The sequence below is a fragment of the Scomber japonicus genome, chromosome 6 (genome assembly GCF_027409825.1).
Source record: "Scomber japonicus isolate fScoJap1 chromosome 6, fScoJap1.pri, whole genome shotgun sequence".
NCBI lineage: Eukaryota > Metazoa > Chordata > Actinopteri > Scombriformes > Scombridae > Scomber > Scomber japonicus.
The window spans coordinates 16,124,026-16,141,020 of record NC_070583.1 but is presented as its reverse complement, the minus strand read 5'-3'; the positions used below and the strand labels follow the sequence as shown (position 1 = coordinate 16,141,020).

The window sequence follows — 16,995 nt, the reverse complement described above, 5'->3', positions numbered from 1 at the left end:
TTATATATATATATATATGTATACATATATATGTATGTATATATATGAATATGTGTAATAAATTGACTTTTCTCACACTTGTAGTTGAAATGACTCCCTTACTCATCTTCTGTAATAATGGTGTATAAGTTTTGGGTGTGTCAGCGAAGGGAGAGTAAACAGTCACTGAAAACAAAACCACATCCAAGGAACGATTGTGTCAGAGTAGACATTGTATTTAAAATTTTGATAGAAAATCCCGTTTCTCAGGCCACTCTGTCATTTATTCCCAAGCAACCCGGACTGACTCATAGCAGGGTGTGTCTTTATAGGACAAGAGGGAAGCTTACAGTAGACCTCAGTGGTTTAGACCTCACAGCAGTGTCTTCACTTTTACAATTCAGTAAAATGTTTCACATAAAACTTTTTTGCTTTACTTACTTGAAAGTGTCTGATACATAGACAGATACACAAAGTTGTGGTGTTGAATGGCCCTTAAAACACACTGAAGTGGGCAGACATGCCGGGGTTTGGCAGGTTACCACACTACACTGGGCTGGTAACCTGCCAAGGAGGTGACTAGGAATGGAGAAAAGTAGAGAAAAGAGAATGAAAGTCCTTGAGAGAAAGAGAGCTGGTTTTAGTCATGGCTGCTTACAGATCTCCTATGTGTGTCTGGCAATGAGTGTTTGTCCTGCGAGACAGAGAAAGCCCTCCTTTCTGTGACACATCTTCTTTTCAACCTTCAAGACGCCCAAAAAATCCCCCTTTTTTTTTTACAGAGTTTTATGTGTCACATCCTGTAAACTGAGCTTGAGAAGTTGAGGAGTAGGCATAATTGAGATTTTATTGGAACTTAATTCAGTTTATTGCTTTGGAAGATCTTGAAACAAGTCAAAATTCCACCAGTTGTCTCAAATTTGAGTCTAGGCTTGTGTATTTGTGAATGTGACTATTCACTTCAAGTGGGTGGGAGGCTGCCTGAGAGCCCTCAGTGGATGACCCCATTGCAGAAAACACTTCCAGATGTTTGTGCTTTGCTTTTTTTGTCCATCTCCTGAAGCACTGGCATGTTGAGACCTAAGGAACCAACCATCCATCAGAAACTGTCCCGGCTGCTTCCAGTAGCATGGGGATAAATGCTCACTGTGAAATTGCAAAGTCATTTGTGGAATGCAACAGCACAAGAAATCAGGTTTCAAACCAAAAATGGTCCACCTTTTGTGTCTCTTTTTGTATGATTGTCTTTGATGACTGTTGTGTACTTCTCTGAACAATGTTAAGAGCTGAAAATCAGAACTTAGTGAGAAAGCCACACTAAATTAAAATCAGGTCACATGTCTATTTCATTTTCTCCTCACAATGTCCCTCTGTGTAGTCTGAGAAATGCACAGATGTGCCGAAAAGCATCACAAATATGTTGACAAGCAACATGTATGATAAATTATAGACTAGCCGGCTGGTCTCACACATGTGTGCAACGGTCTGTCAGAGAAAGCACACAATTTGCATGGTCACTTTCTTTGATCTTTTACAGCAAGTGAAGGTGAAAAGGTTTCTCACAGAGCTGGAACAGACATGCTGACATTTCTACTTGACTCAAAAAAAATTAAAACCTTGCTGAAGTGACAAAGGAGTGCAATGACATTTAATTGGAGCAGGCTTGAGCAAGTGTTCAACCTACAGTGCCAGACAGTTCATTTCCCATGAAAGTAAAGAGACAGAGACATGCATATACATGCACAGACCACTGACAATGAAAACACTTACCTTCTCATTGCATCTTGATTTTTTGGATTGACATTATGTCATCAGAAAAAATACATTGCCTTCTCTAAATAACCATTGGTCAAAGGAGCAGGGACAGTAATCAGGAGAACAGAGGACCTTTTTCAGGTTGCTCTCTGTAGACAATGTTGAAACTGGGTCAACAGACACTTTAAGTGAGCGAGCTGTGTTTTCAGTTGTCAGCTGATGTCTGATAAAGCAGAGTTTGCAGGTATATCTTGTGTGCAAATGTTTGTTGTGACCACCACATTCAAGTTTGAACAAGATTTGATTTATTTCTTGCTGCATTATTACACTTTCTTTTTGAAAACAACTTAATTTAGGCATGCTGTTTACATCATAGTGGCATGGGGCAGGAGTGAAAAAATCAAAAGGTAATCACTTGGTTCTCTGCAGTGGTCCAACTCTGAGACGTAATTACTTCAAAGCATAGAGAAGCTTTGAACTGTGTTTAATTAATTCAGGCAAGCAGAACCAGTGTGTCTTTATTAAGTGCTCTGCTCTTGCTTGAACAAACTATCAAACAAATGTAATTTGACCTTCCCGGATAGATCCTCCAGAGGATCAAGCTATCCAAGCAGCTAATTCACTTTGCTTTAACAATGAGCCCATACTGCTCCGAACACTGCAGGGTTTTACTTTTCAGTCCCGCAGGAGTCAAATCCAAGAATATGTTCTTTTGGAGGCAATTTTATCATGTTTTTGTTTAGATTGCAATTCAACTCAATATTTGTGTGTCATTCAGACTTTTCAGAAAAGTTAAAGCATATTTGAAGCTTTTACCTGACAACAGTGATATTGACATATCGATGCTCTGAATGCCCTCTGGCTCATTCGTGCAACCGTGACAATAGACACCAAGGCACTGTGTCAGCGTACTGCAGCTCAGCACAGAGGTTTTGTTTTCCAGACAAACAAAAGATCAGCTCAACTTGTCACAGGATACAAAGATTTGCTTGTTTTTTTCTGAGAGTCAGGAAAGCTGTTGAGGTTTGTACCGCTGTATGACATTATTGTTCCATCTGTAAATGTCTGCTGAACATTTATATTTGACTTGTAAATGTAACAATGTAAATGTAATTTATCAGTTTAGGTGCTGAATCATACTTTTTGAGTGTGACTCTCAACATCTGCATGGGTTTATGTACATGGTTGACTTAAACATCCATATTTACAACATGGTGAGGTCACAAGATGATTGAAAAAGACCAGGAATGCAGAAAAAGTAATTTCAGACTACCATCGCCTTTTCCTTGTTAATGACAGGATGATTTTACATTTTCAGGGGTGCAAAATGAAATAAAACAAGGAGGGGGAAGTTTATTTCTGTCTTTGGAGACAATGAATTCCTGGTAAACCTGACAGCAAAAGGTCAAACTTTTTAGAAAGAATACTGTATATTTAAAACAGCACCATTATTCAGCATGTGGGGGAGGAGATATTTATATGGTCAGTGGTCAGTAGATGCACAGTAGCAGCCTTGTTAAACTGGACAGATTGTCTTTACTCAGGTGTAAGGACAATCTCTGTCAGCTGCTCACGTCTGCATTCGATATATCTGTCCCCTCGCTAGAAATGGAGCTCATGCTTCTCAGTAGAGGAGAAACAACAAAACTACCCTGACTTGCTTGTTAAAATGACACCTCCACAAGGCCGTACCCAGGATCTTTCAAATACCGAGGTCAAAGGTAAACCCTCTATTCACATATAAAAGTTTTGTAATATACAATGTATTTATAACACTTTCTTGCTGTGCATTTCTCTGTCATGGTCACTCTTGTGGTCCAGTTATTTCTTATCACTTCCAATTTTCCAACTTAAATCAACTCAGTAGGCCTATATTTCAGTATTCTAAAACTTCTATGGTTGTATATTTCAAAATTATAACTGCAATACATTATTTGCTTAGTTTGTTCTTAAAATGTGGATTGGAGCACGGCCTGCTGGGAAAGGGAGAAAAGGGCTGATCCAATAAATGAACAGTTTGCAAAATCGGGTCAAGTCCAATTCACAAACATATTTCCGGTAATTTTCAGGTCGCAGTTCACATCTACTGCAGCGAATATTTTTTATGGAAGTGAGCACTATATGACTGCGACTTAAAAATCTCCAGTAATATGCTGTGTACGTTTGTGAATTTGTGACGAATCTGCTGACGGAAGCGCAACACAGCTAGAGCTGTTCGGTAAGGAAACCAGTTGAATTGGAAACTTTTTTTAAAAAAATGCTTTATTGTAAACGTACAAAAATAAACAAATATGGCAACTTTCATTGTACATACCTTGCAACAGTATAAAGAGATTGCCTAGGAACCACCAATCTAGCATTAGTGCAAATCATCTCAAAATATAACACACATGTTGGTGCTTCAAAATAATACATTCAGAACAGATTGAAATAAAATTAAATACAGTAAAATAAACACATTGTGGCGAGCTCATGTGGAAGAATGTAAAGTGAGACAGATTTCTGATTTCTACAACTCCTGCATTCCTTCCACCTCACGACCACTGAACATGCTACTTATTTAATATCAAAAATAACAAAAACCGTTAATGAATACTGGCCATAAGTAATTAAACACACCATGAGACTCAGTCGCTGTGGCTACACTGCTAATTCAAGTTAACATCAAACTTAACACTATTTATGGCCATATAACCTGGAAACTCACATAACACAATTAAACATGCACACAACATCACTAAAACATGGCTTTCATTTCAAACATTAACAGTCCCATGAGCCTTTGTGCTAACCAGCTCAAATTGTCCCAATCAGAGTGACCCCTCCCCCCTCTGGTCGCTACAATATCAATAAAATAAATATTATCAAATAAATACAGTAACATAACAAGACAAATAAACAGTGATTTCACAAGGGTTAGGGTTAGTACATTTTACATTCATTCATGAACACAATCAATTTAGGTGATGATTTCAGTACTCTATTCTTGTGGATAAGTTAAATTGGAAATCAGTTGGGACATAACATCAGGGCTGGTATCTGCAAGTATGTGTCACGTGACGGTCCGTTGATGCAAGGATAATTTCTCCTCAGCTATTTTCACTTCACAATGAAATGAAACTTCAAGAAAAAAATACAGAGGACATGACCTCGGTGTCCTCAATGGTAGCTACGGCCATGCTCTCAGGCCACCGTATGCAGTTTTAACTACACCTTGTTCCATATAGGGGGTCTGGAAACAGTTTAAAGTTATCTGTTGCTGTATCTACAACGTGTCATATCAGGTATGTGAGTGAAACAAGCATGACTTTACATGTCAAGAAACAAATGCTGGATTGTATTACACTCACAGACATCTGGCTTATTTTCATTTTGGCCCAGACAGTGTTTTCTTACACAGAGAATCATGAAAAAGAAAAATAATTAATCTCCACTGATAAATTAATTTTAAACTGATATACATGCATTTTGGAATTGACCAGCAGGCTACTGTTGTTTTTACACCAAATGCCTGGCTTGATCTTTTTGGACTTGTGACTTGATATGTATGGAAATATAATATTTATAAGCCTGTTGTTTTCCAAACTCTTGAATATTAATTCCAGGGAAAATGTCACTTAAAATCTATGTATATTTAAAGAATCCAGTATTCCCAATGGAGACCATGTCTGCGCCAATGTTTATCAAGTACCAATATGTATTTGAAAGGCAAGCTCCACCAATTTTATACGTGAAAGTGTGTTTACAGGTGTTGGAGAGCACTATTTTTCATTTTTAAAGCTTTGAATAGGCTAGCTCCAGCATATCTTTTTGACCTTTTTAGATCTCTGCTATCCTCTTAGATCACTCTTTCCAGACCTACTTTATAACCTCTATGACCTTTGACCTTTTTTCAATTCTGTTCACGGAAAAGGAAGAGAAGGAAAGGATATAAGCTGAATAGAATTTAGAAACACTTGCAACTGTAAACTGAAAGTGCACAAACATCATCAGCACTGTAAAAATGAAAGTGCACAGGAGTTCTACTTGCTCTGGGGACTAACCTGCACTCTGAAAGTGGGCTAATAATAAAACATGGTTTTAAAAATGTAGATAAAAGTTGAATTTCATAGAAGAGGAAAAATCAAGATCCTGACATTTAGTCCCTAAATCATCTTGCCTGTTCACACTCAAAATAAGCAGTCTTGCATCACCCTTCTCATACTGGTTGTCTGTAGGGAGTTTCCCCACAGGAAAATGGATATATCCTGACTCTGCAGCTCTCTCTGTCATTCTCCCCCACCTGGTTTCCATCAGGAGTAGCCGGGCTACATTGTGTAAAGATTTCCTCAAGGGACGCCACCTTCTTTTTTTTTTCTTTCATTGCCATTTTTCCTGGACCTCCTTAAAATCTCTCTATGTTTGCTCCACATCGAACATCCAACGTCTGCAGCTGCTACAAAGTAGTTTGCTCAAAGTGCTCAAACCAAAAGTACATAAATATGTCATGTCTATTGAAGCTTTATAAAACTGTTGTAAAATCAATTTTAGATAAATGCAAAAGGAAAAATAGTGTGCAGGAAGGATTATAGTGAATTGTGGAGCCTCAGGGAGCTCATTCCAGTCTCTGCGCACTGATGGATGAATAACATTCACCTTTGGTCTTGTGTCTTCTTGGCTGCTGGACAATAAGAAATCGTTGGTTCACAGAGCAGTGGTAGCTCTGTAGTGCAGATAAACATTGACCTAGCTAAACATAATCAGTAAACCCAGCATCACTTCACATGCAGAGACATTAAAATTCAGGGTTTATGATCTTTTCATCTGGCACCAGTTCAAATCCTCACTGCTGCATTTTGAATGAGCTGAAGAGTTGGTTATGGTAATGACTCTTGACTGGGGCAGGGATAAGGAGGGGTGCACCGCTGTAACTGGAATGAGATGAGAAAAGACAAACATATGACCTCTAAAATCCACAAGGGCTAAAAATGACTTGCATGTTTCTCAGTTGCACAGCCTTATGAAACTCAAAACTTAACATCAGCAAGAGTTGCTCATTCTCTGTAAGCCGCTGTGGAGTGAGAGCATGTCTGTGATGAATATTTAGAACAAAAGTCTGTCTTGTTCACCCCCCCCCCCCCCCCCCCCCCAGCCACTATATTTCACTGTTTGTATTTCATTGCAAAACTGGATTTGATCCACTCTCTCTCTCTCAGCCCACAAACATGCATCTCTGAACATTATCGGTTAAGTTACACAAATAGTGGGGATTTGAAACACTTCTCAGCACAGACCTGGCATCAGCTATCACAGTACCGATGGTTGCTGAGCCTCTCTCAGGCTGAGCTGTTTGCTTAATGCAACAAGCTCTCCGGCTTTAATGTTTTCTTTGTCACGTCTCCCTCCTCCTTTTGAATGGTCCACTGTGAATTTACAATTTCCATTTAAAACACATGAAGCGTTACAAGCTCAGATAAAAGCATAATATCGTACCTGACACAAATGACACAATAATCTCAATTTAATGGATACAAAGTATATTATTCTCAGATAAAGTATTTGTGTTTGTGTAAACTGGAGCTTAGACTCACAAACACCGACATCAGTGATGAACACATAGGATTTGTGAGCCGGCAACGCAGTGTGCACCACGCAATAACTCGGAAATGAACAAATGAGGTGACTGCTTCACTGCACTGTAATTACATCCACATGATTGGGCCTGTGGATTATGCTGCTTGGCTCAAGCTGTTTCCTAAACTCAAACTAGAGATACTTTACTGACCTATCCAAATTGGACTACTGACAACACACACAACCTAAACTTCATAAAACATCTCACATATTCTTTAACTTTCCATACAGATTGCCTTCAGGTTGTTAAAGCAGGCTGCATGATGAAGATACTGTGTGTAATGGCCCTTTATTAATAAGATTAGTACTTAGTCTGTTTGATGCAAGGTATGTTCACATCTAATTTGACCACGGCCAAAGATTTTCCCCAACATTTGTTGTGCTAATGAAGCATGAACTTAGTTTTTTCCATCCAAACCAGAGAATCAAGCAACACTTGAAGGTGCAGACACTGTAATCAGCAGGATACTGAAATATAATGTTGCATAATTACCATGTGTGCTAAATATATCTTCTCTAACCTGTCACAGAATATCTGGATATATGTAGTCAAATCAGCAGTATTGTATGAACAGCAGAACATTAATGTACTCAAACTGTTGACAGGAGCGCACTCTAGTGGAAAGAGTTGAGAACTGCATGACAGACTTTCCTGTGTAGTAGTTTGGAAAATGAAAAATGGAGAAATAAATATCTTTCTTACAAATATGTCTTTTTTTTCTAATTAACAATATTGTGTCCCATTTATTCTGAAGTATTTGGAGCATTCATTGAATTATGTTTGCAAAGCTATAAGCAAAACTCTAATAAGATCAATGTAATAAAGGAGTGTGTTGTATATCCATGCAATAAATAAATAATCATATCTCCAATTCTCAACCCTGCTATATGCTGGTATATAATATCATGTATTTTTCTTGAAAGAGGATTATGAATCAAACTATTGTCAAAATCACTCCACTTCATTACAGAACATGCAGATAATGTTTCATCAGTGGCTCTCAGGTTTTGGACTCATCTGAGAAGTCAAATGTGCAAAAGATGTTATAATGAACACAGACATGGTCATTGTTCTGCACACAAACCACAATGAAATCCTTAATTTCTCTCAATGTTATTTATTAAATCATCAAACGTTTTCATTCAAATACTGACAAGAAACACATCACAAAAATAGATCAGCGCTAAAACAACATCAGATGAAAAGCATTATGTTAAATGTTATCCATTATGTGGATTTTGAAGACACAGTCCATTCTGTCCATTCTTTAAATAAAAATGTCATGTGAAGTGTTAAAACCCATCTTTTGCAAATCAATCAAATATTGAAATGACACTAAATTGGTGACATCACTTGTAACACTGATAATTAATCCAACTTTAATATCCTCTCACTCTCTCCACGTTTACTGTAATTCACAAAAGTGACAAAAGTCAAAGGACAAATACACAAGATCATAAACGGTTCATGTCTTTGTTGAAGTAACTAATATTAAGTATAAACACAGAGCTTCTAGACCAGCCAAGCAAACTGATGCTGACAAGAAACTTTAAAGCTAAGGGTCCTGTTGTCTGCAGTGTCAAATAAATAGCAATAATCTAACCATTTAATTTCCGAAGAATTCTCCAGCATTCTGTGTCTAACAAATTATATGACCTACATGTGTCCAGCACAGGTAAAAATAGACATTTTCTTGATCTGACAGCAACCTGCCTGCATCTTCCTATGTTTTGTGTTTTTAATATGTGTGTATGTTTGTGCATGTTTTGTGCATTATGAAGATTATGTGTTATGGGCCATGCAGCCAGTTACATTTTTATATCTTTATATATCCTAAGCCATGGCTGAGCGTTTCAGACCACCTCATCAGCAGTTGAGAATGGAATTCGTTCTCATGATGCGCATGACCTTCCTTGAAGTGTAACTGTACTCGTATTGCACGTGTTCGTGGAAGAAATACAAATAACCTGGAAAAGACCAGAGATGGATAACTGTTAGAAAATGTGATAAAGAAGCATATTTGGAAACAAATTATAATTCTGTACACTTGGACTGCACTGAAAATGTGATATTTGATGCTTCACAATACCGTAGTGATAAGCAGCAGCATCGACCTCGTCATCCATTCCAGGAAAATCGTCTTCAATGGATCTTGGGTAGTCTTTATCCATGGTGCGTGTCACTTCATCATAGCTGTGGGTGACAAATGAATCAAGTGTTGGTGGAGGTATACTGTGTACTCTGCAAATTCAAAGACGTTTAAAATAACTGAGACATGTCACATGTATCATCACATACCTCCAATATTCCTCGTCGGTGAAGAGTAGAGTTTTCCCTGTGTCTCTGATGTAGACAGCTGCATCAATTTTCCTTATGCTCTTGGGAAGTCCAAGTTTGTGTATGTACTTCGGGTAACCATCAACAATGTTATATCCATTCAGAGCCCACATTCGGATCCCTTTAAAAACCCAGGGTAGAGGTTCGATTCATACACACTGTATCATGTATCGAAGAACTGATAAAATAATACTGCAATAATACTAAAAACTCACCACTAAATATAATGACCAGATCGTTCTCTGGGTACTCATACGCAGCATCCACCTTGTTGGGGATGGAGGGCCATGTGGACTTGATCAATGTCTGCTCGGGTTCGGGCATCTGAGGATGCAGACGCCAGTAGAAACTGCAACAATGACATGATTGATTAAAATGCAGATCTGATTAACAGTGCATGCTTGTGGTACTCTTAGATTAATCAACTCTTTCTCAGTTTATGTTATTAGTCCATGATGATCAAGATCTAGAATTTATGTATTCACAACCTTTTCCACCACAATAACTGTTGTATAATACTGGTTCTTACTGCACCTGTCTTTGAAGATGATGGTTTCTCCTCTTAGCTCTGTGACAGCATCAAAACTCAACATGGGGTCACATTTGTTTGGTGCATCAGGCCTTGGCTTCACTTTTCTATGGTCCGGGTTTGGGCCTGTGGTTGGACATGTGGCATTAGTACACTGTTCACAGTAATATTTCCATGAAAAAAAGAGGCATATTTAATGTTTTCAAAAGCATAATTGTGATTTCACTCTCAAATTTATAAATATAAAAAAAATATAAAATCATGCTTTTTCCCACCATAGAGAGCCTGAATGCCTTCAATGTCATCTTCAGACAACGGGAAGCCTGTAGTGTATGAGTAGACGGGGTACATCAGGGCGCCTGGGTCTGAAGAATGAGACATACCAAGGGCGTGGCCCAGCTCATGGGCTGCCACTATAAACAGGTTGTAAGCTGCAGGAAAGAGATCTTCAGTCAAACCATTGTTCAGATATGCCTCGCTGATTCAATGATAATTAGTAGTCTAGAATACAATAGTTTATGTTGACATTTGTGCTTAATTATTACCTGATGAATCTTTGGTCCACTCTTCGTCATCATCAAAGTGAGTGTCTCCTCCAATACCAACACCAGGTGGGTAAGCATGAGCCAGCAGTCCATTCGGCCCATCAAAGGGGTTGTAGTCTCCATGCTCTACAGAGGAAAATGACAGACACATTTAAAATACGTTACACACAATCTGTAATTCTATATGTGAATTCTTCAGGCCATGTGATTACACTTTCAGGAAAAAAAAACAACATTATGTATTTTCTCTGTATCTCTCTCTCTCTGTATTTTCTCTGTATCTGTTCAGAGCATATACAGAATTAACTTTGTAGCTTTACTGTACCTTTTACTCCAAAGCTGATCATAATGTCAGCATTGCCCTCATGCAGCTTCTTAAAGGTCAGAGGGGTGACATCAGCCCAAACGTTCAGTGCCCTGCGGATGGCTCTATCTGTATCAGCCTTCTTCAGATCTCGTGTATAATTCAATATCCTGAAACATCAGGGGACAGAGGACAAGGACTGTGTGTGAATAAATTATATGAAGAGATGTTAATCTCTCTAAAGTTATAGTGATAATATATTTTCAATGCGCACCTGAATGTGACATCGTTATTTGGCCATTTGAGGTCTCGGGGGAAGTGGTTGTATTCGCCAATATCTGGGACGCCACATCTGGCCTGGTTCATAACTTCTAAAGTATTGTCATCCAGACTCCCCGTCACCTGCGGAAGTGGAAATAGTAAAGAAATACAGGACTCAAATTCAGGTGTTGATAAAGACTACTTTCTTAGGGAGTTAGTCTTATAGTTGAGCACTCTGGGTTAGGGTTAGGGTTAGGGTTACTCTGAAGCAACGGTAGTTTTAATGTACAGTCAGAGATTTGCATGACAGTAGTACCATCAAAACCATCACAACTATGATTACTGATCAAAATGAGTTACTAGGGAAGGATCACCCATCAAACTCTTATCACATTAAAAATATAAATGCATATCAGCAGCTTTTTGAACTTCTTGATTAGATAAATAGACTGGCCTCTCAAGCATAAATAAAACATATAATCAGCTAGATATTTTACACATCTGATCACCTTTAGTTTGAAGAATTTCTGCATCTCCTTGACCTTGGTCTGAAAGCTACCTGCTGAACTCCCTCCACCTTGGAGACCAGCTGGAAGGGCATAGTACCGACGAAGGTATTTCTGCATCAAAAGAGAGAGAAAGAGGTGATGACTTGCACTGGGGCATGAAAAATCAAGATTGGATTGCTCAATTCTTACACTGAAAGCAGTGTGAAGATCACTTATCATTACAAGAAGAAAACCCAGACAAAGCCATTGATCTGAAATAGAGACAGTGGATCTTACCTCTGCTAGAAGATATTTGTCTGTGTCTGTAGATGGCAGAGGCACAGCAAAGGCAGGAGAAACCAGCACTAGCAGCAGTAAAGCTATCATTGTCCTTGTCTCTGTGTTGTCCAAAGCACTCATTAGAGTCAGGAAACTCTGAGGGGTATATATACTGTTTTGAGTCCACAGTTTTTCACAGGGTCCTAGTGATTCATGCAAAAGCACCTAGCCACTTCCTCCTCTGCACCCTGCCCTAAGAATGTGCTTACATTGTAAAACTATAGTGGCTGTGGTTTGAGTGCATTCTGATCCCAGGTCAAGACTCAAGGAATTTAGCAATAGATTCATTGCTAATGTCTATAGTGCGAAATTATGCTGTTTATTTAAAAAAAAACATGGCAATCTTGTGTTTATCCCACTGACAGACCCAGAGGGGATGAGCATTATTAGATGAAATATGGGCTTTTCATGAATGACAATGCCACAAAATGAGCTATTATCTATTTCCTTCAGTTAATAATAATAATAAATACTCTGTACAAAATACACTTTTGGGGATGATTTCATGCTTGGCACATGATAGTGATTCTGAGTCTATTCTGAGACATTATAGTGACTAACACACACACAAGTCTCAAATAAAAAAAGATATAATAGAAACATGAAATTTGAATGAAACATGTGATTTACATTACATTTTACACAACTGTATTTCATATTATATGAGCGTTCGCATGCTGATGAACAGATGCTCTCTAAGTGTTTACTTTGGTTTTGTAATCTGTTGCTCCTGAATCAGGTGTTTTCTCATCATTCTGTTTTATATGTGAGTCAGAGTCACCAGTATGACACAGAATAAAAGTTATAAATCGAATACATAAATTATCTTTAATTTTGTGGAACTGTTGTCTGCAAGTTGTTATTTCACATACAGAAATCCTGCTGACCTTCAACAAAAACAATGAATTATTGCTGATTATGACACTGAGCTTACATGGAAACACATTTTATGCTAAAATATCAGATACATTTTACATAGGGAAGTGTGAATGGGTTATAATCAGAGTTGAAAGAGATGAAGAGGAGAGCTGCAATATCTGGACAACAATGACAACAAGCTGACAATATAGTAATATTATTACATTTATTTAAATGAAAAAGTTTAACGTTTAAGAGAGTCTTCTCTTTACTGACTACATTGCAGGGATGTTCAAAATGAAGTTAAACAACATAAGGCTAGTATCATTGCAGACAATAGGGGACATAGACTGAAATAATTTAAGTGTAGTTTCCTGTACATCCCTGTAGTCAGGGCAGGTAAAGACATGCTGTCTTTCTAGAGCGTCCATGTCTGTACAACAGCTAACTATCCACCACTATATAATTATTAGCTCCTGCCACAACAATGGCATTCCTTAACTTGTGCGTAATGAAAAAGGCAGGTAAATGACAACTAGAAATATAACTTAGAGTAACTTTCCTAAATCAAATAATCAACAAGTGGCTTTGCTTGTACAGTATTTTAGCCTGTTATATCTGAATATATGAGAAGTCTGTCTGACGGCCAGTCAAGCATTTGACAGAACAATTTAACAGGGTCTGTCTAAACCCTGTTATCAACATACTTTTGGAAAAGGTTTTGTAATGACATCTTTTGACAAAGGATGAGATTGTATTTTAAATGATAGGTTCACAATTAGTCAACATTAGTCATGTGCCATATGAACACTGAGACATGTTTTTTCATACTGTAATCATTCCTCTTGTTCATACTGACCATTAGGAGACCAATTCATAATGCATTTTCAATATAAATGTTGGAGGACAAAATCTAAATGCCCTCCATCTGTGCAAAAGCGTGTCTAAACGTTTATTTGCAGCTAATATGAAACATTTCAGCTGTCCAAATGAGTCAAATCAATTCAATATATTACATTCTTTTCAATTACAATTCTTACACTGCAGCCGAACAGGAGAACACTGCTCATCGAGACACAAAGTGGGAATTTTTTACAGTAAGTGTGGAAGACTAACTCAGACATCTGACGCATTATATAAGCTCAAGCTAAGCTTCTGAATATATTTTTTCATAGAACGAGGACTGTGGGTTTTGTTCCTCATCACTTACATTGTAACACATTGGAGGTGATCTTTTAATAGCCAGTATGAACAGGAGGAATGATTACAGTGAGCAAAACCTGTGTGGAAGTGTGGAAAATTCCATACACTGCATGATGTTCAAATAACAAACAGCTACAGTTTGCAATTTTCATTAAAAGGGAGTAGTGGTTATAGTGACAGTGATTTGTGGACCATAAAATACTCTTTGATCACATTATGAACACAGATTAATCCCCATGCTCTTCTTTTTAAGTAATCAAAATATCAGCACACGTACACCATATGCTAATATGTTACAGTTTGAATTAAGATAATAATAGACACACAGCAGGAAAAAAATATTCACCTGCATCCTGTTAGTGATATCATGTGTAATGGGCGATAAAAACCTGAGCATCGTGTGGAGACAAATATTTTTGGAGTAACATCACTTAGAGGGTGATGAACTGAGTGCTCCTGACTCATGGCAGGGGAAGTTGGCAGTGAAGGGGATTTTTGCTGGTATCTTAAAATGGTCACTGACAAACACCGACAAACACACACACACACACACACACACACACACACACACACACACACACACACACACGCATGGCAGCTGCAGTACTAAGTTCTAAAAGATACAGTTGTATGAACTATGCTTTTGGGCACTTAATGACATCTTTAATGCAGGTCTGTGGACTCAAAATTATGGTGATGGTACACAAAATGATAAAACAAAATGATTTCATGGTTGCCGAGGTAACAAATATTATCACAGCCTGTCTCCACTACAAACTCATATTTTTCAAACTGCTTTAATCCTCCCACTGCAAAATGTCTTTTTTGGGGAGTGTGTTCCATCCTCTGCCTCCTCACCTCCTTTATCTCATTGAGTTAATTTTTCACTGTCCTGCACTGTTCGTCCTGTACCACTGCAGACGTGATCTCACTCAAAGGCTGTGGGTTTTATTGGAATGCTTCCTGTTGGTTTCCATTAATTGCCTTTTGAAAGGTCTCCTCTTTGCTCCATATCAGGATAGATCAGCACTTTTATAACATGTAATCCATAGCCTTCAGGCTGTACTGTTCTTTGCAATTTGAAGAATCTTTAGAGAGTTTTGTAAATTCATGAAGGAAAAAATGGCATGTGTCAATAAAAAATGTTTCCATTATAGCATAGGCTATTTACAATAAAATCAATCTCAGGGTATGCATACCAAGGGTTTTTAGGGCTAAAACTAAATATATAAACACAATGTAATAACTTTTAGTCTTACATCTGATTTTTTTGAAGCACAGGGATTAACATTTGCCTCCATCTGTTCAGCTACAACATATCTACCATTGTCACATGCAAAATGTCATTAAGATCCACTTTGGGTGCTGCCAACTGCAAAAGCAGTAGATTCAAGTTCAACCACCAGTCACTGAGCAGAGTCCACTCCCTGACTTTTGATGGATGAAATTGAGATTTATTTATTTTCTATGGTTAGATCAAAGTATGTCACAGCCCAAAAAAGGCAAAAAAGGGAAGTCAGGTATTCCATATTATGAAAGTACTCAAAAACACAAGAAAACACAAATGGATGGAGTAATAGGGAGTGGATAAGTGAGTGTATAGTGTGTGGGTGTCGCATGGTAAAACAAAGGAAAAAGGACCAAAACCTGACACAAGACCCATTGATATATCAATGAGCATACGCTCCGAATCAGGCCACACATTCAAATAATGAAAAAAAGGTGTCAGCATCTCCTTTACAAAACTTTGATACCAGATGCAAGTTACCAGCCACATCAAATCATGGTGGAGATTCTGGAAACAGAGGAACCATTAGAACCTGAGCCCACTATTATTTTTATCTCAACTCAAAGTCAATTTATACTCTTCAAACTTGAGCTTTTTCCACTGTCGTCTGCTTCAATTTTTCAAAAGTGAATTTCTCTCTTTCTGTCTGTGGCTGAAGCTTACTTTGTTCTAACTGCAACAAAAGTAGTTCTTTCGACAAAACTACCACTACAACTACTACTGCTTAAACCAGCCATGCAAGGACAAACCAACAAAGTTTCGGAGCAGCCCCATTAGAATGCCCCAGCCTTTGAAAACCCCATCTTCAAACAAATTCACATTTAAAATTGCTTTCATGTTATCTTTTAAGCATCTATCCCCAAAATGATCAACTATTTTTAACAACTGCTCCCTACTATAGAGATCCAAACCTACCTCTGCTGAGGCCTTCAAAAAATCCTCACACACCATGCACCTGGCCATGAGTCCTACCTGTTGTGCCCCTCAAAAATCACTAAAAAACTAACCTCTCCTTCACTCAAACACCCAGAACTAACATTCCAAGTGTCAACATAACAAAACAAGACACTGGTAAACTATACGTACATGCAACAGATTATACCTGTTTAGAGTGACTCCCTGCAACGCACTTCTACAACCTCATACACAAAATACTGCAAACTCTTGATATGGCCTGAAGAGGTCATGAACCAAGAACCAAAAACCAAGAGATCAAGAAACAAGTGCTACTGGAGTTTTGGCCACTTTAGACTGTTTTCCCTTCTCCATGTACCTTGGAAGTAGGTGACGTTGTGTCAGAAATCCCTTCTCTGGCTCTACAACTCTTGATGTGGTACCAACGCACAAGTGACCAACATAACTAACTTCATAGACCCCATTCATAACTCCACCTACAAAGACCATCAGAGATCTAAACAACGGAACCACATTACTATAGTTCATCAGACACTGCACACAGTGACGTCTATTTGTCATAAGAGGCAACAACCTAAAC

The 16,995-nt window shown here is 38.1% G+C and overlaps 1 protein-coding gene across 1 annotated transcript; it reads right to left on the bottom strand.

The window, feature by feature from the left end:
- Positions 1-9,214: 9,214 nt before the first annotated feature.
- mmp13b (matrix metallopeptidase 13b) lies at positions 9,215-12,199 on the bottom strand. Its single transcript, XM_053320711.1, has 11 exons — positions 12,110-12,199; positions 11,834-11,944; positions 11,338-11,465; positions 11,085-11,233; positions 10,760-10,885; positions 10,490-10,645; positions 10,220-10,340; positions 9,901-10,034; positions 9,647-9,806; positions 9,438-9,541; positions 9,215-9,315 (listed from the first exon to the last, which is right to left on the bottom strand). Exons 1-11 carry the CDS (start codon positions 12,197-12,199, stop codon positions 9,215-9,217), a joined length of 1,380 nt encoding a protein of 459 aa, XP_053176686.1.
- Between the last annotated feature and the right edge of the window lie 4,796 nt (positions 12,200-16,995).

What these genes read in the sequence shown, in the direction of transcription:
- mmp13b (XM_053320711.1), bottom strand. Translation starts at nt 12,199, where the DNA reads ATGATAGCTTTACTGCTGCTAGTGCTGGTTTCTCCTGCCTTTGCTGTG. An exon ending in GTGGACCAAAGATTCATCAG is followed by an intron (nt 10,646 to 10,759) that starts GTAATAATTAAG and finishes TCTTTCCTGCAG; the next exon opens with CTTACAACCTGTTTATAGTG. An exon ending in ACCGACGAGGAATATTGGAG is followed by an intron (nt 9,542 to 9,646) that starts GTATGTGATGAT and finishes TGTCACCCACAG; the next exon opens with CTATGATGAAGTGACACGCA.